Genomic DNA, 25,634 nt, shown 5'->3' on the forward strand with positions numbered 1-25,634 from the left:
TCAGTGTGAAACATAACTACCACAACAAAGATAAATATGGAATTCTAAAGACCAGGACTATGGATTACTCTTAAAGAAAAGCAGCATCTTTGCTAACTGGGCTGGCTGGTGAAGGATGAGAGGCTGTGATCCCTTGTGTGCCACCCTCTCATTCCAGAGCAGCTGGGCTGCATTCTAGCAATGTTGTTACTGCAGTGCTTTTCCATCTCCTGTGACTGGAACAGTTTGAAAGCCACAGTGTTAATCACAATAAGCCAGACTTGGTGCTGGAATTTTTAATGTTTGTTATTCATGTACACCATGTAAAAAATAAGGGGAAAAAAGAGTTGAGTTTTGCAGCTCTCTGGGTTTGAAGAGAGTAGCTCAGGTCACAGATGATGTGGAATAGAATAAACAGCTGGCTGTATTTAGAGGTGGACAGCAAGGGTGTGTTTAGAAATTACCTGCTTTGCTAACTGTCTCCTTTCCTATGGGCCTGCTCAGGTATGGCTGGATTCCTGCATTGCCCCATTCCTGCCCCAGATAAGGACTGAGGATGTTTATGCTGCCATGTGTTTTTATCTTGCAGGTTGAATTTGAGTGGCTTAGGCAGTTTTGGTTCCAAGGCAAGAGGTATTTGAAGTGCACTGATTGGTGGCTTAAGCCTATGGCTAAATTGGAAGAATTTTGGAGAAAACTGGAGATTATGGTAAGCACTGGTTTTAAAGTCTAAAGCCTCTAGGGCCTAATTCTGAGAGCACTCACAATTATGTTTTTAATTGTACTGTAGTAATGGGTTTTAGACTTTATTCAGAACATATGAGAAGCAGAATCAATGTCAGCCTTTCACTGTCTCCTCTTACTTTTATCCCCCAGTAGCCAGAAAAAATGTGAGCAAAATCAGATCCAAAACCCCAGGATTTTAGTTAGTTCTTGACTTTGCTTGTTTTTAAAGTTTGAAAGCCTCATAAAAGCCTCATATGAGCCTTTTAGGGCCTCACAAGATGACAGCCATTTATTGCAATGCATTGTCAGCTCTTTTGTACAGCACCCTGGCAGACACCTCTGCTAGTGACAACAGTGGTGCACGTGTCTGAGGAAAGCTGAGAACAAAACTGGTCATCTGGAAGTACAACTGTCTGTGGGCCACCTGCACTCAGACCAAAGCCAGAACCTGCAAGAGGGGGTTCTTTCAAGAATAAAAGTAATAAAGATTTCTGGTTACTTCAAGGCACATTGTGCATTCCTTGAAAAGGGATCCAGTGCCAAGCCCTGTTATCCTGCTGCTGCTGTCCATGTAGAGGCTCAGGTGAGAGGCTGTGCTGTCAGGGTTTCAGAGCAGTTCCAGTGTGCCTGTTTCTGGGCTTGCACTCAGAAGGGGCTGTGCTGGCAAACCCATTGCCCTCCTCTCCATCCATCTGCATCAGAAGCTGCCTCTTGGTCATTTCTGCTGGCCACAGCATAAACTAGCCTCAGTTTTTCTGTGCTGGCTTGGAAGAGTTTGTGCTGTAGCTGAGGATGCTGAGTGCCATTTGTGTCAGGCTGTGTTTGAGGTGCAGCCAGAACCTTGGGTGTGACAGGCAATGCTGTGGCTCAGCTGCAGGAATTCAGTGTGAGCTGCCCCAGCAGTGGCTGGGTCAGACTCAGAAAACACGCCCAGAAAAGTGGACATTTCAGTTGTGGCATCAGTTGCCACAAGAAATCACTGAACACTGAATTTTCCTACAAAAGGAGAGAAAATGTAACTTGCTTATGTGTTAGGGTTTTATTTTTTTCCCTTTTTTTTGGTGTTCTTATGTGCTCACATTCTTGAACGACCCTTATAATTTAAAAAAAATCTTTTGGTTTGTTTTTCTTTCAAATGACAACTTACTCTCTTGTAACACAGGCTTAGATGAGGTAGAGACAAGAATGTTTGATATTTTATATCCATTGTGTGTTGAAAACATGGAAAAACAGCAAACTCTGGAACTCTCAAGGGTTAGGTTTTCTGCAATTGGTGTGACATTGCCATGTGTCTCTAATTAGAAGCATGGTGGCGTCAGTGTATCTCCTTTCAGCAAGCCTCGGGATGATATTTATCAGCAAACCCAAGCTTGGGCCAAGACAGAAGCTGCTTCTAATTTATATTTTAAGAATCGCTTTAATGTTTTATGACTTATAACATATTAATCACAATTAATTTCAGCTATTGGAGGAGACAGAAGAGAATGTTAATTGAGAATGTCTGTGTTGCCGGCTCCCTCCGTGATCTCGGTGTTTTTGGGGGCGGAGGGCGCGATTCGCGCAGCGGCCGCCAGGGGGCAATGTTGAGCCGCGGCTGGGGCGCTGCCGGCCGTGGCGCTGCGGCGCTGGCAGCGAGAGCGGTCCCGGCCGCTGCCCCCGCCGCATCCCTGCCATCCCATAATGCAGGAAATCAATCGCGCCTTAACAAATTCAACAGCAATTTAACATAAAAAGCGCGCCGTTTCGGTGCATGCTTAGCTTCCACAGCTAAGTTAAATCAAAAGGGTATTTTTGAAGGTACCCAGTAGTCTGCAGTCGATGGGTTTGTTTTTTTTCCCCCCTCCAAATTTGTAACTTTAGATGGATGATTCTTAAAAAAAAAACAACAGAGAGAGAATAATTTAAAATGCTAAAAGTAAAATGTCTTAGAATTGTTGGTCTTTTTTTGGAAGGATTTTGCTGCTTAAAAGGAATTCTTTCTTAAAATATTTAAGCATGTATTTTTCCTTTGTGTGTGAGCTGAGCAACTGTTGATGCAGCTTTCTAGACTAATACAAAAGTCAGTCTCAGGGATCTTCTGTGTGTTTTTTTAGGTTTTCCCCTTGTTTAATAAAAAATAACTATAAAGAAGAAAAGTTTCAAAAATTATCTCTGATTCAGCTAATTGTAATTACTCTTCTGTCATGACAGAGTATGATATTGCAGGAAGTTTAGCCCAGTGTCTTCAAATGTGTGGGATTTATTAAATATTTTTGTACATTATAGCAAGCACACAATTTTATCATACTGTTTATTCCTGGCATTTCTTTCCCTGAGGATAGTTTTACTTAGAGCTCACTCTTGTGATGTAAATGTTAAACCTTTCATTTGAATGACATTCTGATAAAACATCACATTTCCCACAATATTACCTCATGAATTTATGAGCCATTAAATCCGAAGCAGTTTAACCAATCTTCCTTTTTTTCTCCCCCTCCCTTGAAAATATGAAGGCTATTCATATGTTGGAGAGGTTTTTTTTTTAAAAGTCATCCAAGATTAACACGTTATCGCCTGCAACATCAGGATAAATGCTTGCAGAATTCAAAGGGAGAGTTACCATTTGAAAAAAGACCGTACAGGCTTTGCTTTCTGGGTAAAGAGAAGTCTGAAAAGCTGAAATCTCATGTGATGTGAGCAAGTCTTGCTGTAGCTGTTCTGAGATTCAGTAGAGAGACAATTTGTCTCTCAGGGTCTGATATCATGCAAACCTTGCAATCTGACATTTATTTTAGCTATGAAAATCTGTAACCACCACACCAAATCTGTAAGAACTGCAGAAGTCCAACAGTCTTTCTTTGGTTATTTTGTTTTAGGTTGATTCACATGAGAAAAGTAAAAGGTAAATCAGTGAAATTATTTTTGTTTGTGGAATGAAAAGTAAACATATATGGCTACACTTGCATGTTGAATTTTTGAAGGCTTTTTTGAACATATCTAGTGTTCCTTAAAAAAATTAAAAAGGGCCTTACAGTGCTATATGGTGTGAATTGTATTTCCTGCTTTGACAGTCCATTTAGCAATGTAGCAATGTATTTATATGGCAGTTGGCCTTAATAACCTTTATTGACTTTAGTGGGAAAGAGCCAAGACTGGCATTATTAAAATGTATCAATTTCATTGCAGTGTAAAATCACAACATATATAATTATGTTTGGTGGGCTCCATTTAATCCCACCTATTTATGCAGGAATTTGGCAAGAGGAAAGAGAGCGTGGAGCTGAAATGTAGAGAAAAGTGTGAGTGGCTTGGAGCTGCATTTAACAGCACAACTGCTTCACTGCCTCCAGTGAAGGCACTACTTAAAGGAATGAAACATAGATCTTGGGGAAGTAATTTCTTAATGGGATAACTGAAGCACAAGTAGTTGTGACACCATTTGTTTAATTTTTTGGCGTCTTAAGACAGAGCTGAGGATAAGGAAATGCAGCACACCTTTTAATCTGTGCAGTGCAAAAGCAGAAGTGTGCACACTCAGTGTAAGCAGAATGGTCAGAGTGGTGTTTCATGCAGGCTGGTGTCTTTCTGCACAACTTTCATCCTGATTTGTAAAACTTTTTAAAAACTATCTTTAGTGTCATTGTTACTGTTATTCTCAACACCAGGCTTTTTATCAGTTTACAGAACTGAATTGAAATCAGAGAGCAAGGCTGTTTTTTTTGTAAAATTATTTTTCTTTTCTTTTTGAGGTCTGTTTCATTATTTGCTCCTATTGCTCTCTATGAAGTATGTCATAGTTTCAGCTATAAGCCACTCTTGTCAGGGGCTTACAGCCTGACAGTTAGAATTGAGTCTGCACTGAAACTTGAGCTACAAAATCTCAGCCCAAAGCCATTTTTTTCCTCCCAAATTAAAGCAAGGGTTTAAATATGTATTTAAATCAAGAGCATTTCAGTTCCCAGATAACCGTGAAAAGCTCTCAGAAAAAATATGCTTTTACAAGGAATTCCCCCAGCTTTTTTAGACTCTGGCACTTTAAACAACTAACCAATTATTTAAAAAAAAATAGATAATGGGATCACAAACAGGCTGGTTGGTTGGTTAGCTTCTTTCAGAAATTGCATAGCAACTTAACTGACACTTGAATTGGTTTGACCTTGTCAGCCAAAATTCCAGGAACTCTGAGGTATTATTTTAATTTCTCTTCTGGTTTTCCCGTGGTGCTCAGATATTGCAGTGTCACACTTTATTGGAGGGCCATGTGGCCATGGGTGATGGGATTTGCCTAATGAGCTGTGAAATGCAGGAACAACATGGCAGCTCCAAAACCCAAATTTTACCCATCTTAATTGTCTTTTGGGGCTCTCCTTATCTGTTTAGGCCAGAGCCTTTAAATAAATCTATTTTTGGCTGATTAAATTTTGTGTACACTGGAAGTCAGATGTTTCTGGAAATGTATCTTTTATCTTAAACAACAACAACAAAACCTGATCCCTGATCCTGGAGAATTTTTTTTTTTTTTTTTCCTGGCAATAATTTCTATAACCCCAATATTTTTAACTGTCCAAAATGGGAGAAGAGATTTAGCATTGTCTGCAGTAGAATCACAATGAAACTGTAAAAAGAAGAAAAAAAAAAAAAAGAAAGTTGTATTGCACATCTTTGAGGAAAAAAATTATTTACAATTCTGAGGGAATTCAGACTTAAGCTTCCAAAACAACATGTGTGCTGAAAGCACAAAAGACTGTGTTTATGATTCTCTTTGAAGTGTTTCTGCAACAGGATAAGGAAAATTTTAGAAACTGTCTGATAGTGTTCAGGGTAAATACTTAAACCCCTTTAGAGAATTTCACACACAGATACTGTGCAGCAGAAAAAAGGATACTTATGTTTCCTAAAGCTGCTACAGCCTACAGCTTTGTACTTAAAGACAGAGGTGTTGAATAGAATTCTTCTGAGGATACATCCAGTGACAATATCTCCAGGAACATCAGAGCAAACCAGTGGATAGCACTTTCTGGTTTTAACCCTTCCGTGAGCCGGCTGAGATCTGAGCTGCGTTGATATGAGCCACTCTAACATTTCTGTTAGAAACTGGGATTGTTCAAAGGGCAGCCTCCCTCTCAGCAGCATTCTGGGAGAATCAACTGACAGCCCTGAGGTTGTGATGCACACTGGCGTGAGCCAGGAGCAGTTGGGGACCCTGTACGTGCTGTGGGGCAGAGCTGCATTTCTGATGGCCCCGGTGGGACTGGGGTGGGTGGCTGTGCCCGTGGTGTGCTCCTGCCTCTGCCTTCCCCTCAGCTGGATTTGCACCTGAGTTGCAAGTTTGACTTTTGTAGGTGTTGCAGGTTTGACATTTGTAGGTGTTCTTGTGCACACAACTGGGTCTTGGTGAGCTGCAGTTTTGGATAACTAGACTTCTGTGCTCTCGTGCTTTATTCTTACTGCAACAGGACTTCTTTCTGTCATCCTCACTATTTTGTACTCTTAGATGTATATAATTGGGTGTTCTGAATACCTGCACTTGCATGTGAAATGCCATGAGTTCTGTGCTAGAGTTTAAGGCATAAATGCATATACCACAATCAGCAGAAATCAAATTTGTTCTCCCAAAACCTTGGATGGGTATACACTAAACTAACAAAAGATCTTTGTATTAATAGTGTGTTTATTGAGGCTCATGATTTGCTGTGGAAATAATGATGTTGTGGTATTGAGCTATAGTTTTACCAGTCTCATTATTCTTTGCAAAGTCTTTCACAAGGGCATGGAGTGACAGGACAAGGGGGGATGTTTTAAACTGATGGAGGGCAGTTTACTTTGGATATTAGGAAGAAATTGTTTACTGTGAGGCTGTCAAGGCCCTGGCACAGGTGCCCAGAGAAGCTGTGGCTGCCCCATCCCAGGAAATATTCAGGGCCAGGCTGGACACGGCTTGGAGCAACCTGGGATTGTGGAAGGTGTCCCTGCCCATGGCAGGGGGGTTGGAACTAAATTGCCTTTAAGGTACGTTCCAACCCATAGAAGATTCTATGATATGCTTTAATGTTCCCAGAAATCTATTTCCTAGGAGGAAAACTTAATAAAAGACCATATTTGAAGACTGGGAATAATATTTCTTGAAAAGAAATAAATCTGTATTTTTAGAATTTGTTATATGCTATATAGAAATTGATTAACTATTACCAATTTTTAAAATTATTTCTGGTTCTTATTTATTCAATCCTGGAAGTGATCAGATACAGAGCTTATGCATTTGTATTTGTTTTTATATGTTTATGGACATGCTACACAGAAAAAAAAGGATTTGGTTTGATGTTAAAACTGTGAATTGCAGTGGTTTGGCAGGAATAATTTGTACTGTGATTGTTATAAACTAGGGTAAGTTGTGATTTTGAATGAAAGTGAAAGCAAATGGCAGCATGACTGAAATGTCACCATCTACATTGCTGTATTTTTTTAATACAGCCAGTGTTGCTAAATGTGGTTTTATTGCTATTGTATTGTAGTGGCTCTGTAACCACTATAAAATAGAACACAGCTGCTTTGCTTTCCAAATGGCTTTGGTAGGCAAAGGAGGTGACGTCTTCTGAAAAGCTGCTGTTGCTGCATTGATGCCTCTTCTTTCCTGTCTGATCATCAGTCCTTCTAATTCCTAACAAGATCATGGGTGAATAGTGTTTTTGTAATGTGCTCTTTAACAGTTACTTCATCTTTGCTCAAAACTGCAGCTTTCATTTTGTACATAAAGAAATATAACTTGGCTTTCGAAGTTGCCATGGAGAGCATTATGCCCTGATGAATTAGGTGCTGATTCTTTTACTGACCCTCTGTTTAACTTGTGCAAGTAACTTAGGTGTGGTTTGCAAAATCAGTCTGGCAATCAAAACATTGAGGTCTAACTTTGGGTTTAGATTGCAGACAATTTCTGGTCTTAAATTCCTCCTCAATTAAATGAGGCCATGATTTTTTTCTGTATCTGACAGTTACTTGTTGGCTATGTCCTAGGGAGAGGACATCCTGCATTTGAAGGGAACTGACAAATTTCTGCCTCCCCATATCATGACTGGAAAGTGTAGAAGGGGCCACATAGGAGCTTTTATTATTTTTTATTATTTTTTGTCAAATTCTGTCTGTTTAAGAAAGAGCTTACTGAGTTTTGGCTGACCCTGATTGTCTCCTGGCAGCTCCCAGGTCTTGTTCTCAGGAGCTTTTGTGTGGATCTTTTTTGCACTTTCTGTTTGTCACTAACATGCTTCTGCTTAATGATCCTGAAGCTGTAGATATAATAATGTTTACTATTCTGCTGTAGGAAGATAATTACTGGCTTTTCTCAGATGTTACAAGTGAACATCAGATTTTGGCAGTTTTCCTTGGACTGCTAGTCAATCTGCACTCTATATAATTTTCACAACAGAGGCGCTAATATAAAGTTTAAATGTAGCAAATCTTTTAAATTATTCCAGTAAAATAATGTGGTTGTTTATCACAATCAGAGTAGTTTTCACAGGACTCCTTCTGAGTTTCTGTAATAGAGTAGAACAATGAAGGGGATGATGAAACAGGCTGGATTGTGGCTGGGGGACAGGAATGGCAGCAGTGGAGCTGTGCTGGAGATGAATCCAGCTCTGTGCTTAGCATGCAATGATCCACAAAGTGCACTGTTAATAGCTGGGAACAGTGCATCAGTTCATGTTGTCTAGCTGCCTAGGGATCAATATCATTGTGTAATAAACTGAAGTGGTTATTTTTATGTGTCTGTGTATATATGTATGCATATACACACTGCTAATAATTACATTTTAGCTCTATCTTCAAGCTGTGTCCTACATGCTAATGGATTAGAGCTTCACCAGCTAGCTAGAAGGTCAATTGTTTTGTGATGTTGTGGTGGGACTCAGCTTGGATAACAGAATTATAAGACTTTTTTACATGGCAGAGTAAGTTAACTCATTGTTATCCTTTTGGTTTCCTTCTGTCCAATGCCATGCTTCCATTTCAAGAAAAAGAAGTTTTTGTGCTGAAATCATTTGCAGTAGTAGGACCACAGAATTCACTCTTTTGCTCAGAAGTAATGATTGGTTGTGTTGCTGATGGATGATAAAATTATTTTAAGATTAATCTGTACAAAGCAGTTGATGCTGATGCTGTGTAGTACCACACAGAGGTTGTACTCTCCAGGCTTCCATGAGGTGATAGAAAATTTGAAAATCAGCAGGGCCTTGCATTTCTTCATGTCTTCTCTTATGGGCAAGAGGAAAGAGCACGATTGTGTTGCATGTCCAGTGGTAATACATCTATGCCCAGGAAGCAGGGCTGAGGCAAGATGAAATTAGTTCTGTATTGCATTTATGTGGGTGCTCAAAGCAAAGACCAATACAACTCCTGACAAGGTCCTAGTTCAAAATGTTATGATGCTTTTGAAAGGATTAAAAATAAACAGAATTAAGATTTTAATATTTCTCGCTTTCGAAAGTCTTCTCCTGTAGGTGTTTTCTTCATTAATGCAACCTTGCAGGGACTGGTGCTGTCCCTCAGAGGAAGGAGAGCAGAGAAAGGAGAGGCTGCCACGCAGGTACACTTGTACAGTCAAGGCTCTTCAAAACATTTTTCCATTACTGATCTTATGTTGGTTTTTATGTAGGACATACTTGATACACATAAAATATTTATACATTCATGGGTCATTTCCACTGGTGGTTGTTATGCTAAAGGAATTGTGAATTTGCAGTAATTACTGGGGAGAGGAAAAGATGGTAAGACAACAGACGAACCAGTCATGAAAACTCTTAAAATTTGTGGGGATGTTGAAGAAAACAAAAAAAAGTCTCACTGTTTCTTTTAAGAAATCCTAATGTTAAAAAACTTGATAACAGGGCTGTTTTCTCAAGTTTTTTCTTTACTTTTCATCCTCTACGTTTTCTTTAATGTAAAATACTGTAATTGAATCACAGCATTAGCTGGCTTTTCCTAACAAAACAGAAGATTTAGGTTCTTTGCTGCTAGTTTCAAAAGTAATAGGTATGGAGAGAGAGCACAAAGACAAAAATTGAGCACATAGATGTATAATCCCAAAGGAATAAACTGACTTCTACTAGACAAGCTGAAAGCTGATTAAAATATTTTTCATCCTTTGGGTATGCAACAGCTTTTGATGATGGAGAGTGTATTAATATTCAGCTTAGCTGCTTGTCGACACTGCAGACAGGTCCCAGGAAAGACTCTGATACTGACCAGGTTTTCTCACTCTGCCAGAAATCTTTATGAGACACAGAGCAGCAGCCTTGTACCAGGAAAAGCCAAGATAAGAACACTGCTATGTCTTTATTTTAGAAATTGCTTTTATAGATTTTTAAAGGATTGAAATTTTTAAAGAATTCTTATAATGATATGAATGCATTTAAGTACCACAAAGGAGAAAGATTATTCTTAATTATTTTTAAATAAAGCTGCTGTAATCTATTCAATTTTCAATTTGTCTGAGTTGTATCTTAACTTACAAAGATCCAAGTAATAATATCAATGATCAGGATTTTTGGAGAATGTGTTCCTACTTAAATTATTTTATAACAGTAAGATCTGAGGTGGTGGGGTACTGTTCTCTTAACTTTGTCTATTCCCTTGTAATGTAATACCTGCCTTCCAGACAAGAATGAGATGTAAACAGCTGCTTTATCAGCTGGTACTTCTTCTGTTCTTTTGTTGGCATGCTGACATATAGGGTGTTTGCTTTTTCCCCTTCCACAGTGACTAAATATATACAGTATCTCTGGAAAACATGTCATACTCTGTGCGAGGTGCCTTTAGGATGGCTCCAGGGCTAAATACTTCCTGTGGTAGGTGAAAGAGCGTGGGCTTAATCAGCTTAGTTAACTTAATTAAGCTGTGCTTTTTCTCATGGTACAGCTTTAAAGTGTATTTCATTTAGAAACTGTATTTCATAGTTGTGGAATGACACAAGGTTGGAGATTTTTATAGTGAGCTTGAAAATGATAAGATTTGCTAGTTGTTCTGCAGTGGGGGGAAGTGGACTAGAGGAGTGTGTCCTTTTTCCTGAAGGTTTAGAGGGGAAACCCAAATGCAGTTTAGATTGTAAATGCTTCTCAAACTGAGAAAGTCTACTCTTCTTTTTATCCCCATCTAAGTTTAAGGTTTTTATACATGGCAAGAGCTGTCCATTTTCATCCCAGCCTTGGCTTGCCTGCTGGTAGATGTGTCAGCAGATTCCATGATTCTACATTCTTTTATTGTTCTTTTAAAGAAGTAAACTAAGGCAGTGTGGTTGTGAGAATGTGGATCTTTTCTCCACTGATCATTGAGTCTCAGCAGAAAAAACTATTACAAATTAAAGTAGTTTGAACTCAGTTGTTCTTTCTTGAGATGAGTTGCTCTTTCTATTCTTCATGAGGTACTCCATGTTGAGGAAAAGTTCTGATTTTCCTCTTGGGCAAACGCTGGGATCCTAGTGGAACCCTTCTGTGTGGATGGAGGAGACTGATTAGCAAGGCACAGCTGGAAACAGTAAGTGCTGAGTGAGTTCTCCTTGCCATCCCATTGGCTTCACCTGGCTGGTTAATGTCATTTATTACTTACCTCTACAGGGTTCTGGGAGAGTGAGGGCTGGGGAAGAAGCAATCAGGGGAGCAGTTGCAGCTGCCAAGGGGAGGGTGGCAGCAGGTCCAGTGCAGCCATGGGAAGAGGTTTGGGAGCCTTCTCTTGGCAGAATGGCAGGACTGAGGGCAAGGTGAGTGAGGACCCCTGGGACAGCAGCTCTGAAGTCAGTGCAGAACTGCTTCCAACCTTGAAACAGCATGTGTGGGTGGAATGGACCTCTGGGTACACTGGGAATAGAAAACAAGCTTGGCAGGAAAAGCTTTGGAGGTTGAGACAAAGCAGGAGAGGATGGCAAAGGCTCTCAGACAAAAAGGAGTGGTGTGGTTTGAGAGAAAATAGGATGGAGAGGCTTTGTAAGTGGGAAGTGGTTATGGGGAAGATGGCAGAAGATAAGGGTGTAGCTGTGTGTCTTCTTCAAAACCAAATACTGTGGGTCGTGATTTCTTTGATTTTTTTTTTTCACCCATCCCTTTAAAAACTTAGTGTTTTGATAGAATTCTCTTAATTGGTACCTCTGTGCTATAATAATATTACATTTAAAATAAGGGAGAGATAATCAAATAAGGGAGAAATAATCTTTGTTTAAGCAAAAAATAATTATGTCGAATGCAGAAAACTATTTAAATTATGTTGGAAAGTATTTTCTTTTGATTCCACATACATAAAATTATTCAGAAAAAAATAAGGAGATTATGTGTGCATAGATTTTTTTATGATTTAAAAAATGCATATAATGGTTAAGGCTTGTGAAGTTTTTTTGTGTGTTTATATGGCACATGGATGCATATATATAAAAATATGTATGTATATATATAGCCATATGCACACATGCAGGGCAAAATATTTGCCTATTTAAGTACTAAGCTGCTCTCCATAATGCCTGAAGTTGCAGAATCTCTCTTAACTGATACAACGTGTTAAGTTTCTCATATTAGGACTTCTCATCCCAGTGTCTGGGCATGCTTGTATTATAGACTTTAGTGTTTCTTGATTATATGGGGTGTTATAATTTCCTGATGACTGGTTATGTTATTTATAATACAGAGGGTGTTAATCCTTTGGTGATTAACACTCTGTTTGAATTACCAGAGGTCAAAGGTACATTCTTTTATTTGGAGTTTGGGTTTTTTTGGTGTTTTTTTCCCCCTTTAATTTTTTTTTTCCTAAAGGTTGTTTCATTCTCTCTTTTATATGAAAATAGTTTTGAGACAGTTTGGGGTGAGGAGAGGAGCATTCTTCTTCCTTAAGGACCCAAGTCTGTTGGAGCTGTAGGCATTAGAACATAAGTTCTCTTTGCACTGAACAGCTCCTCCAGAAATCCTCCACTTAAAAATAATGAAAATCTCATAATCAGAAAAAAATCATAGTAAAAAGCACATGGAAGAAGATTCTCCCTACTTAAGCCTGTGAGAAGTAGATACCTACTTGTGTCTCATTCTAAGCCTTTTTGGAAAGATTTATTAAAGATTATAAATGTGTGTGCATATATATATATTTGTGTATGTATACATATAAACACACACTTTATGAGGTATAAATATAAATGGCTGTCATTTCAGGTGATGTGGAGATATTGCAGAGATTCTTGTCCAGCTGCCAGCTGTATCCCAGTAATTGTGGTTTCAGAATTGAGGAGCTCTATCGAAAGCCTTCAGTTGTTTCAAAGGCTGTGGCTTTGCAGAAGTTGCCCTTGCCCTAATATTTCAGTCCTTTCTGGAAATACCATAGGGTTTTTTGTGTTTTTCTCAGCTGTGTTCCTTAAAGTGCCAGAGCTGACTGAGAGGGAAGCACCAAAGGATTTTCTCTGTTTTGTTTTTGCACATTTCTGGGGTTGTGTAACCATTTCCACAGCTCCAGCAGAATTCAGTTATGTGTCCAGGTGTGCTGAGTTGCTGTGTCCACCTGCAAAGCCTTTACAGTGGCCTACAGCCCTTGCCAGTGTACACCAAAGTGCTGTGCCACTGGCTCTGCTCCCTTCTGGAAAGGTGACCACAGCACATTCCTTGACTGCAGATCTGAGGTGCATGTTCCACCTGGAGATTTCTTCAGGCTGTGGTCTTTGCACCTACTCCAAATCTGGAAACGTGTGGGCATGATGGAAGACCTGCAAGAGTTCCCTCACTGGTGTTTTTCCACTCTAAAACCTCTCTGGTAGTACCTGAAACTGCAACAAGCCAGTTAGAGGAGAATGATGTTGGTGCAGCATAGCCCTCTGCAGTGTTCAGGACCTGCGTGGAGAGAAAGGAGATGGTCAAAGAACAAAGGAAACACTACACAAAGCTAGGAAGCCAAACACAGAAGGACAGGGGCTCATTTGGTTGGGCAGTGTTTTGAGCTTGTAGATTGTTCTCAGATCAAATGATGCCAGCCTTGGAAGCTGTATCAGGGTGTGATAAGCCTCCCTCTGCCTTTTCCAGTAGAGGAATAGCTGCTCCTGACTTGCTGCTTTAAGAAAATTCAGCATCAGACTAGTCTGAACAAATGTTAGCAGTGTCTGTTTTGCAGAGCTGGGACCCGAGTTCACTGGTGTAACAAAGCTCAGTTTTAACTCAGTTACCAGAATGGGCTTCATGCCTGAACTGCTGGATGAAGTCCTGCAGTCTGCCAAAAGATGAAACATATTGTAGTAATTCTTAAACACTTAACCTAGGTACCAAACCTGTGGGTGTTTTAATGTTGCTCTACAGCAGATAGGATGATGGTTAAATGAGTGGAAGCACAGAGGCTGGTAGCTCTGTCTGGCCACTCATTTGATGATTGTTTCACTGTCTGTGTGTGCTGGGTTTCTCTCTGCTCTGCTGCCTGGTGTTTTGCTCTGAGCTCAGTGAGGTGCTAAGATTAGCTGGTTTGTTTTTGTCATAATCTTTCATGTTTGCTGTGACGGATAGGTGAGAAAGTAGTATTTGTTCTGCTCCAGCTTGCAAGGAATCCAGCTCAGACACTGAGGGCAATTAGTTCCTATGTTGTGGGATAAAAAGCAGACATGCTAAAATTTTAGGGGTACTTTTTTCCTGTACATGCTCCAGGGGGAATGCTGCACACTGCACTGTGGCTTCCTACATGATTTCTCTGTTATAAGGTTGCTTAAGTGCTGACTGCCATTCAGCTGCTGGCCTGTGGTTAGTGGAAATACTAAATACTACACTGGCTTCATTCCTTGTGCCTTTAATGTTTCACTTCCATTTTAATAGTTTCATTTATGCTTAGAAACGTGGGGGTTTTTCCTACTTTTGTGAGTAGTCTGGCACCACAAAATGCATTGAAAGCATTTGAAGTAGTTTGGTAGGAGGCAGAATTAAAGGTCAAAGAGGTTTTGTGAGCAGAGCAAGAAACTGGGAGGAAATAAGTTGCAAAAAAGAGGGAGTAACAATAATCAAGTGAGAGAAATAGGAATAAATGTAATGGAAGTATAAAGAGTCTTGGAAGTGCAAAGGATGCTAGGTTTGAAAGAACTGAAGGTATAATATGATGATCTGAATTTTCATCTCTTAAACTTTGTGCAGCATTTAATAGGGTCTTGCTCTGGGGATATTAAATTTATAAAGTGCTAATATAAATGATGCAATTAGTTAGAAATGTGAGTTCTGTGTGAATGTATAATTTCACTTTATATGTCACAAAAATAGTTTTTAGTCTGCTGACATAGTCCTGAATCAGCTTTCTTGAAGGAGTGGTTGTGTTATGGCCTCACAGTAGCAGAACATTGAGCTTGAAAGTCTGCAGATAGAACGTTTGCAATAGTGTGTATGTGTGAAATTATAAGGGATGAACTGCCTGATTAAAACAAGAATATGTTTTTTGTAATTGGTTTTGTGTAAATCCATTTTTGTGGATTGTTATTGGTTTTGTGTAAATCCATTTTTAATACTAAAAAAGAAGAAAAAAGGCAAGGGGAGGGAAATAAATTAGTGGGTAGCAAGCAAGACTGAAAGAACACACAACTAAAGGTTGAGAATAATAACCAGCTTACTAAATAAGATTTGATTCATGAAAGATGGAGGAAGTTGCTGATTTAGCTGGTAGAGCTAGGACAATGTACTTGGCTGTTTTTATAGTGAAGAATATGTTCTGTACAAATATATAGTACATTAGAATTTTGATAGTCCTATTTCAAAGTTTGCTGAAATATTTTTGATTCCTTCTTACATTTATCACAAGCAATCATTTATTTTCTTGGGTTGAACCATAAATATTTTTAGAAGTGCTGTAATCTTTTTTTAAAAACAAGAATTTGAAAATTTGCATAATGGGCTTACATAAATATCATGACTTACAAGTAAGGCTATGAATCTGTTACCTGTGTTGCTCTTTTTTGGTGACTTGTTCCATAATCAGAATTTATACAATTAAATTCATTACTAGATGTTCAAATTAAAGACATTAATATATGTTATATTTTTATATTACTAGACATTAAAATATGCTTAGAGATTTACACCAGAAATATTAATTATATCCTGCTTTCATTTTGCACCTACTTTTGCCTTACATTTGTACTAACCCAGTCAATAAGCATATATAAACCAGGTCAGCTTTTGCTGTTTCATTGCATTTTTGCTGTTTAATTGCATTTTTCAAATAAATTTTAATCAGAAAATATTTTGCTGCTGATTTGCACCGTACATCTCCTAAATCTAAGACACCACTGGGGTCAGAAGATAGCAGATAGACTATCCAGTGTTTGAACTGGTACTCCAGTTCCTGGTTTCCTGAGGATAAATGTGATTGCTCCAATATAAATGTTTTAGATCACAGTGACAGCTGTGGAAATTAAACATAGCCAGCAAAATCTATTTTCTGTCTAGCTAAGTAAAGGAGAGGACAGATGAAAAAATTCCCTGGGCGAATGAATTCTTATGAACAGTGATGAAACTTTTCCCTTTGCTGTATTAATTTTATTGTATTGATAGGAAAAAAAAATCTAACTTGTATTTCTGTGTATGTTTTTCATATTCAAGTTTATCATATTGAGGTGAAAAATTTAGAATATCTCTCCTAGACTAAGTTGTAGCACACATTGCAAACATTTTTCTAATCACAGGGAAAAATTAGCCTTTAGGATAGTTTCCAGGGAGTTGCAAAGGTTTGTGAATGGAATAGACTTTAAAATTTTATGAGAATTTGGGGTTTGGGGAGAGGTGAAAAGCTTAAAATTTCCCAGGAATTTCCTTTCTCCTAATTGATTATGAAGAATATTTTGTTTTCAGAAGCTTTGCCTTATCTTGACTTCAAGTATCTTAAAATTTTGAGTCTACAATTCTGTTTCTTAAACATAAGTTTTGATACCTGCTTCAGAGACTACTGTCGTGAGAAAAATACAGAATTTTCTCATATAGACTATGCAGCAGGTTGGACACTGAGGAAGAATAAGAGGAGAGAGATTTCCCTGCCAAGCAGTAACCCTTTGAGTCATTTTCATCACTGCTTTATTTTCTACCTGGTCATGGTCCTGGCCTGCAGTTCTGGAGGATTCCTTTTCCCTCCAGTAAAACTGCTCAGCCTTGACCCATGGTTGGAGTCCACTGTTTGCACTCAGAGGAAACAAAACAGCTCTGCCTTTTCAGGTGCTTCTGGCAGCTGGGACTTGGGGGCTGTTGTTAATAAGCTTACACTCCTCTTCTCTGGGCCAAGTCTTTCTTGTTTCCACAACTACTTCTTAAGTAACTCCCTCTAGCAAAGTATGCTATGTAGAAACTCACCATTAGATGCAGTTTGGTAGTCCTGTTTGTGAACTATACCAGTCACTGGATATTTGTTTGGGCTGAAAAGTCAAAATGAACTATGGAGTGCTCACTTGTTGTGTTGTGATTTAATTTTTTCTTTGCTGAAGTGGAGGAGTTAATGTATGTTATAGCTCAGAAGTGAGGATATGAGACATTATTTGTATTTTTTTTTTTAGTTAGTGTATTGTGACCCTTAAGATATACAGGCTTTTTTTTTTTTTTTTTTTTTTTTTTTTTTTTTTTTGATTGGGAAGAAAAGCAGCTCTCTTTAAAAAGTTTATTGCAAGTAAATGGCTAAAGCGGAGCTGCAGTTACTTGAAAGAGACAAATATACATTCATTATTTCCTGAGAATGTTGTTTTTACAGGAAAGCAAAGGAAGCAATGGCTGGCTGTCATTAAGGAGTAGCTCGTGGAAAGCAGTGAAATGAGCAATGAGACTTGTAAAGTGTCATGAAAACTGAAACACCAGGGTACAAAGTACTGCTTATCCTCCCAGATATAGATACCATATGGCAACATGAAGGGAAATAGAGAGTAGGAGACAAGAATTCTATTATTCCTCACACTTTCATTTGCTTGCTATTTGCTTTGGGCAAATGACTAAAGAAGTTGTGCCTGAACCTTCTTTTGGTACAGTATTTATTGACAAGACACCTGTGTTCCCTGTCAGGCTCCTTGAAGTTTCTTTGGTGTAATTCCAGCTTTGGCACTTCTGATTATATATTTATTGTTGTTTTTCCTGTAGTGTTGAAATAATCTCTTATTGACTGTTCCTAAGTTAAAATCTATATTAATTTTCTGGTAGGAGATCCCTTTCTTCTCTTACAGCATTTCACTTATTTTCCTTAAGAAAATAAAGTCTGTTGTGGTGGGTTCTTGCTGTCCTTGAAATCTCTGCCTCCTCCTTTTTTTTCTTTATCTGCCGGTTGTCATTTCTGGAAAACTTTCTGCATCTCTCTTTTATGTGTCTTTGGAATCAAATGGGCTGATTGGGAGTGCTTGGAAAGATGTGGAAAGGATCTGGAAAGACAGTTATGTGTCCAGGTACCTTTGGAATGGCAGAGAGGGAGAAGAGTCTTTATCAGCTCTGGGAGGATTCTGTCACCTCTTCCCTTACCCATTTTCTCCTTTCCACCTCCTGGGTACACACCTGTCTACCACCCAGTGTTTCCTTCATTTATAACAGTTTCACAGCAGTTTCATATTTCTCTGAAGTTAACAGATCTTCCTTAAATATTGTTAAACTAAGTCCTACCAATATACAGTACAGTTACCTTCACTGTAACAGCTTAAAATGACAATTCTGGGAAGTTTCACCTTTGCTCTTCCAGCTTCATGTCTGTGAAACTATAATTGAGAATTTCTGATGGTGTCCCCCCAAGTTAATGGCTGGTAGATAAAACCAAAGCCAAAAGCGTTGCAAGACCAGGGGAAGCATCCACTCTTTCATTGTTACTTACACTGAAACTTTCACCTGTTTTGCCTCATAGCATCTGAGGGGATCATTGATGTGTTTGGCTTTGCTTTCACCCAAGGCTGTGGGAATGAGCAGCTGTTTGTGTTGCAGCAAGAAAATGTGGTTTTAAGAGCAGGCTCTTTTGTCATGGCAATGGGTGCTATGTCAAGAAAAAACAAGAAAAGCTGCTCAGAAAGGTTGTATGGGAGGTCAAGAAAATCGTGCAAAACTCAACAGATGTTACAAAGGGAGCCCCTGATGTCTAAGGTTTATGCTTTTTGTGTTGTAATTCTGAAAATTAAGGCTTCGTGTGTCATGTCAGACTGTTGTGGGCATGAAGTGGTGAAATTAGAGATAATAAATTACTACTCTTTCTCCTGAAGCTATATAACCTAATTCTCCTAATTTTAGCACCACAAGGAAATGCAATTTAGCACTTCTCTATGCTATGGAGTTTAGTGCAAGTGTTTGAACTTTGATATACTTCTTAAAATGCCAGCTTTCCTAGACCAAAGTTGCATAGGTTACCATCACAGAATTATAATGACTTTGCAGTGCTTTGTTCAATAGAACACTAGCCTATTTGTGGGGGAAAATGTCCAAAGGACATCCTAACTTCTGTTCTCTACAGAAGTGTTTGATATGACACAGCATTAAGGGATGGAATCAACCCCATACATTCTCAATTTCAGAAAAGGGGGGGGGATCTGAAATACGAAGCTATTCCCACTAGAAATGTTGTAAATCTTACAAAATATATAAGCTTTCCTCTTGAACATACATCAAAGGCATAAAACTTGGGAGATTAAAATATGTTTTTAATCTTAGTTTGATGAGCAAAACTTTCACTGTAATATTTATTATGAGAGGCTCTACTTGTGTTGCCTCTTCCCTTTGTTCTGTTTATATATGACTTCCTTTCTTCCAAAAAAAGTAGGAAGTATCGTTTTCACAAAGCTGAAGGATATTGCAATGGTTTGTTCATTTAAGCTGAATTGCAGGTCCACGTGGCAGACACAAACTTTTCTTTTATTGTCCTGGGTCCCAGAGGACAAGCAATGCTTTCTGATGGCTTCCCATGAATGCCTTTCATTTGTGGAGGAGTTTCAGTGGCTTATGCTGACTGTTCAAAGATCAAACAGGCAGGAAAATTGTGGTTTTATGAAACTTAGCCAAGATCTTTGTTATTTTCTCAGAAGTTTTTCCTCTCTAACCCTATTTTTAAGGACAATATTAGGACAATTAGTTTTAACGACTGATGGGGGGAAAAAAAAGATTGTTCTATCATTTTCTCTTTAAAATTTAAGTATTTTCTTGGTTATTAGAAAATTTGTAGGCATGTTTAAAGAAACTACTGACCATAATTACAGTCTGTCTTTATTGCATTTGGAATCAATGGTATCCAAAATTAAGCTTCAAAAAATGTTGTGGCTGTTTGGTCCTGCAATTTGATCTATTTTGGGCCACTGCGCCTGCCGAGCTTTGCTGAAATCACCCAGTTGGGGTTTTTTTCGCCTGGGTACAAAGGTCTGTCAAACAGATTTGATTGTGATTTGACCTGTCAAAATCTCATTTCTTTCAAGAACAGTTTTTTTTTCTCTCAACAGGTTCTCTTAACATTCATTACAGAGATTTCCTTTTTGCTCAGCTGTTGGCAAGCTTAAGTATTGGAAAGAGATGTGCAGACCACAACGTCTTTTTAACTGCAGCAATGGCATGTTTTGCCAGCAATACATAATTTTCACTGTGTTACTCATATAAAACCTCATGTTTTTCATAAGAATTCTGTTTTTGTTGAAGGATTACTTTAATAAAACTAAAATGTCCTAAGTTTCTGAAGTGAAACCTGTAGCATCTTTAGGGGGTCAGCCGTAGCTGTAACTTGAACAGCTGTACAACATGCATCCTAGATTGTTTTTAATTGTCTTCCCTTTCTCTAACAGCAGTAATTCTTGTTTATATTGTCAAGAACCTTTCCACTGAGCACAAGAGCACCATACTTTAAGGTCACATGCTTAACCCCACTGTGGGGTTACAATGTAAATGGGCCCCCTTTGTTTTCATTAATGTGTGAGGGGTGGGTGCAAGGCAAGGCTGTTCACAAGGCTTAAATAACTTATTGTAAAAGTGTCCTAAAGAAAGCATATTTTGTCTCCATACCACAGTTGTTTAGCATTACTCTTGTGCATCCAACCGACAGCCAGTTTGGCAGTGGATTTTGTGTGTGTCATTTTGTTCTTTTGACCTGTGATACTTTTTTTTTCTTTTTTCTTTTTTTTAACTGAGCTAATGGATTCACCTCAAAGAATACAAAATGAAGAAGCTTTTTCTCCTTCTGTTCCTGATAGCCTGAAAAGTAGCAAACAAAGCTGGAACTGCTCTTTTCCACCCCAAACCCTTTACATAACAATTTGCCAGCTACTGTTTTTGTGTTAATGAATAGGTTTAAAATTAAGACTTTCTAAACATGTCAAATTAAAATAGTATTCTCAGTGCTTTTATCAGTTAAAAATTAGCAAAGTGTAGCCTTTTGAAATGGCTTCAGGAGTTTGAAGTTTTTTTCCTACCTTTCACTGATGTATGAAGGAAGAAATATATTGAAATATTACAGGTTGTTTTGATTATCTAGAATTTGCCCTGAGATCCAAGGTTTCACGTGATTTCAAACCCAATGATGATGGTAATTTTTGGCTGTCACTTTTAGTTGGGTTTTTCAACTTCAGAAAAGTTGAAGTCATGCTTTTAATTGCTGCACAGGGTTATAAATTGAGCCATTTTGGGGGGGAATATCTCACTTTTTACTCAGGATGAAAACTCTTCAATATGAACTTAAGTTCATCGTATTTGGTTGTTCTATTTTAAATGGAAATGCTGTGACAAGTTTTCACAAATGCTTCTTAAAATACTTCTTTTCCTCCTAATAACTGCTATGCTCTTGGGCTTTTGGCAGAGACATTTTGTCTTGGGTTTTAATTTTCTTACAGTACATCTCTAGTAAGAGCAACTTACTACATCTGGTGATCTCTCCAGTATGGCAATAACTGATTTGACTAGTTGTAAACAGGATGAAATCTGACAACCTTAAAAGATTATGTAGAACTCAAGAACATAGTGGTAGTTAGATATTGAAGGAGTTCTGTTAATAAATATTTAAGAAAAATTTTCTTGAAACAGCAATAAATGTATAGCATTTAAGATGGCAGTAAATATGAGTCTTTCAGCATGCAGTCTTGACAGAGCTGTTGCTGAATAGGAAAAAATAGTCAAATATTGTTAAAAAGCAGTCCATATCCTAATGAAAATGTTTTAGCTTTTTTTTTTTTTCCTAGAGGAATGTACTTATCCCTGAAGATTGATTTGGTACACATAAAAAGATTGCATTATGACTTCCTAAATAAAAAATTTAAAAGTGGAAAAAAATAAAGAACACTGACTCCAGAACTCAAGTGCTGAGGAGAGACACCAGTTTATCAAATGACATGTTTTCCTCTTTAAGATAAATATTTTTATTAATAAGTTTATTAATTTAACATGAATAGTTCAGGTGATTGTTTGCCTAGGCTGTACCTCTAACATGTGCTCTGAAGTGTGATTTGCCCTGTAGCATCATGGTAAAGCAGAAGGTGAAGCAGGTAGACAGCGACGGTACGTGGAGATTTTTAAGAGCTCTGGCACAGCTTGTCAGGATGTATTTTAATGGTAGAGGTTTTGTATGAGAGAACACAGGTCAAACCCTTCTCCACCAACTGCTATTTTTCATTTCTGCAGCAGCCCAGGAAACAAAAGCTTTTTTGGGCTGGTGGAGAACATGTCCTTTGTGGCATGTCCTCAGTACGTGTCTGTTAAGGATGCTCAGGCAGTTGGTGTTAATGCATCCTTGACATTGCTTTTTTACCAGTGGATTAAGGGTTCCTGCTGGAAGAGTGCAGAGGTGATTAGGCAGCCACCTCTGACCTCTCTCTTAAGTTGGACTTTGCAGCTGAACTTGAGAACCCGTATCTTGTTTCACGTGCCTGTAGAAGGAAGAGTTGGTGAGTGCTGAGGCAGGAGCTGGGAATGTCGTGGTGCAGGGTAACAGAATGCACTGTTACAGGGTGTCTGAGCTGGAACAGCATCGTCTGTTTTCCAAATTATATTGTCATAATGTGTGAGCACATCATGCAAATGTCAGCTCTGTTGAGTTGCCAGAATCTGCAGCACGTGATTTTTGTTTCAGAGAGAAATCAGTGTGCATAGGTTTGTGTATGTTTGATCTGGTGATCACACTGTTTGTTTTCTTTGTTAGGCACATGAATCAGATTATTAAAGTTTATTTTCCCTGATTGATTGCTGTCATATTAATGAAAATTGTCTGTATAATTTTTTTTGATGTACTGAAATTTTCAAATAGTTGGGCATTCAATCTCCTTCAGTGTTGTAGCATGGTGTTTTACTGGAACACAGCTCAATCAGACTAATCAATAGCTGCCTACAGTTGGCATTAACAGCCTTATAAAAGTGTAGATTTTACAGATACACTGCATTCAGAAGAAAAATAAATAGCAATATATGTTCCTGAGTTCCTGCAGAATGGAAGTTGGCAGCTGAGGATGAGAACCTCAGTGGGAGCTGATGTGTCCTTGGAAGGGGTGGAGTATGCCTGAGTGTTCCTTGGGTTAATGCTCCAGATCCATGATGCTGCCCTGAAATTAACTGGAATGTGATTGAACAGTAACTGTGGGTGTTTGGTATCCTGGTGTGTATACAATACAGCAAACAGAGGTTTACCCATATAAGATTAGATGGAGTTTTAATACTCTTTAGTTTAGGAGAAGCTGTGGTTTGTGGGTTTTTTAGTTCTTTTTTTCTGGAAAATGAAAATGTAGTTTTCTTTTGAGCCTACAGGATGTAAAGTTTGATCTGACATATTAATTATAATTATATTCATTAATTATAAAGTTTGATCTGACATATTAATTATTAATATATTATTATTGATTAGAATTTCAACATTGTAATTTTGCAATAATCTTTTTTCTTGCAACATTTGTGTTGTCTTTATATACTAGTAAGATATATTCCCCTTTATAACTTGTAATAGAAAATTAGTGTCCTTATATAAGTGGCATGCATATATATTACAGGTTTATGTAGTTTTATGCTCAAATTAGTCAGAATGACACGTGCAAAACTTTATTCCTGAACACACTCTGAAAGCAAGAGAATTAAGAGTAAGGGCTTGCCTTATTCTTTCAGAAGGAATCTGTATTTAGTGTAAGTACTGAATTCAAACTAGTGATGGCACATATTTTGGGCAACTGTTTGAAGTAAGTTAAATCAGTAGGCTTTTCTGATAGTTTTCCTTTGTCAGCTCCACCATTTTTAAAATTTGCTGGTACGTTGCATTTGGTTGTACATTGTACACTGCACATCTTCAGCATTTTCATGGCCCATTTGTGAAGTACCTAGCCCATGGTTTGATGTCAAATATAGTTATGTACTGTAACAAAACTGGAGGAGAATGGGGCACTGAAATCAGACAGCCTAGTTTTCCGTTGAGGAACGAGGATCATAGCTACCAAAAAAGTGTATTTCCTAATGCTCTTGTCATCAGCTACTGGCAATGTCTGGTGGTGTTCTTGCTGCTTGGCCATGTCATATTCCCCATACATTAAATACATGTAGTGTAGCAGGCTCTGTTTTTGTTTTATTTCCTATGTTCTTCCCAGCAGTGTGCTCTCAGTTCTCTTTCTGTTTTGCCATGACAGCTGGTATCACTACTGCACTTAAATGATTATGAATTTTAAATCTTCACAATGGTGTGCCATGGTGTCACTGGGGGTAATGACATTGTTACTCGAGCCAAGTGTGACAAAACCTCCTTTTTGAAAAAGCATGGTGAGAATCCCATTCTCACAGGGATATCCACAGACCTGGTGCCTTTAGTGCTGTGAGGATGGTATTGAACCCCTTATGTCATTTGAAGATATGATTCAGCTGTATGTGGTTATCTTGCATATGTACTAAATTGCTATTCTGCTGTGGCATGTGTCTTAGACAAAGCATGCCCACAGGCACTTCTGGACATGTGGCTTGCTGTTTCATTTGATTGTGGCCTGCAGCTTCTTCATTCTGCAGTGTTTAACCCATTCTGTAGCTTGGCTTTCCGTTTTAAATTATTTCAATAAAACTAATGACACTGGAAATACACTTTAAATTTCTGCACAACTGTATTTTAGACAGTGTGTCAAAATGTATTGTGACTAAGGCAGTAAGTAGGTTGATGGCAACAGGTAGTGGCTTCAGTGGAGGAAAATGCCTAGAATATCAGCTTTTCCATACTAAATAGATATTGAGATGGGCTGTTCAAGAAAATCAGTAATGTGACATGTAATTAAACACTAAAAAATAAAAATGTCATGATGATTTCAGAATCTAGCATTCACTGTTTTCTTTGTTTATCTTTGTAGCTTGTCTGTGTTTAAAATTTTTTTTGGTGACTATTGCTGTTACCTTTAGAGATTCCAGTTTGCATTTTGAGTGCTACAAAGAGCAGAGATTTAGGTACAAGTTTGCATCTATAAATATTTTAAGAGAAGCTGGTGTGTAGTTTAGCGTATTAGGGCTTCAATATAAATTAGATGGGTCGAAGCAATACCTCACATCTCGAATTATTTCATTGGAATCAGTAAAATTATATGAGTATTTAATTTGAACTACAGTTCATTTCAGTGCCTGTGAGATAGTATTACCTACTTCTGGCTTTGAAGCCCATCATATTTTCCTCTCATGTCTCCTCCACCCTAAATTATTCATAATAGTTAATGATGTTAATTTTGAGATGCTAAGAAAATTACTGGGTACTCTTTTGAGTTCTTCTGAATGCATAAAATCATTTGTTGTATAATTCTTCAGTGCTTATTAGAACTGCACATAATTGCTGATGGTGGAAATTCAGAGTGCTGGCTGAGTGAGCATGTGCAGGTTGTACTCAGCGTGGTTCAGCGCTGCAAAATCTGAGCTGTCCAGAGTGCAGATTAGCCAAGTGAGTCTTGTCGTGCATCTTAGCTCAACTGATTTCAGCCATAGCAGATAATCACTGAAGCATACACTGCTGGGCAGTCCTTCAGAACTTAAGTGTTTGGTGTAACCACTGTTTGCATGTGACCAAGA

General features: G+C 38.3%; 1 protein-coding gene across 5 annotated transcripts in view; it reads left to right on the forward strand.

Moving 5' to 3' along the window:
* Positions 1–25,634, forward strand: part of FTO (FTO alpha-ketoglutarate dependent dioxygenase) — a 221,445-nt gene that overhangs the window by 63,062 nt on the left and 132,749 nt on the right. For 4 of the 5 annotated variants that reach the window (XM_059857115.1, XM_059857113.1, XM_059857111.1 and 1 more), the window contains one exon: positions 569–688. The exons of the other annotated variant lie outside the window; for it this stretch is intronic. In XM_059857115.1, the coding sequence (XP_059713098.1) occupies positions 569–688 (120 nt within the window). The remainder of the gene's footprint in view (positions 1–568; positions 689–25,634) is intronic. 5 annotated transcript variants of the gene reach the window in all.

The sequence above is a fragment of the Haemorhous mexicanus genome, chromosome 12, assembly GCF_027477595.1.
Source record: "Haemorhous mexicanus isolate bHaeMex1 chromosome 12, bHaeMex1.pri, whole genome shotgun sequence".
Classification (NCBI taxonomy): domain Eukaryota; kingdom Metazoa; phylum Chordata; class Aves; order Passeriformes; family Fringillidae; genus Haemorhous; species Haemorhous mexicanus.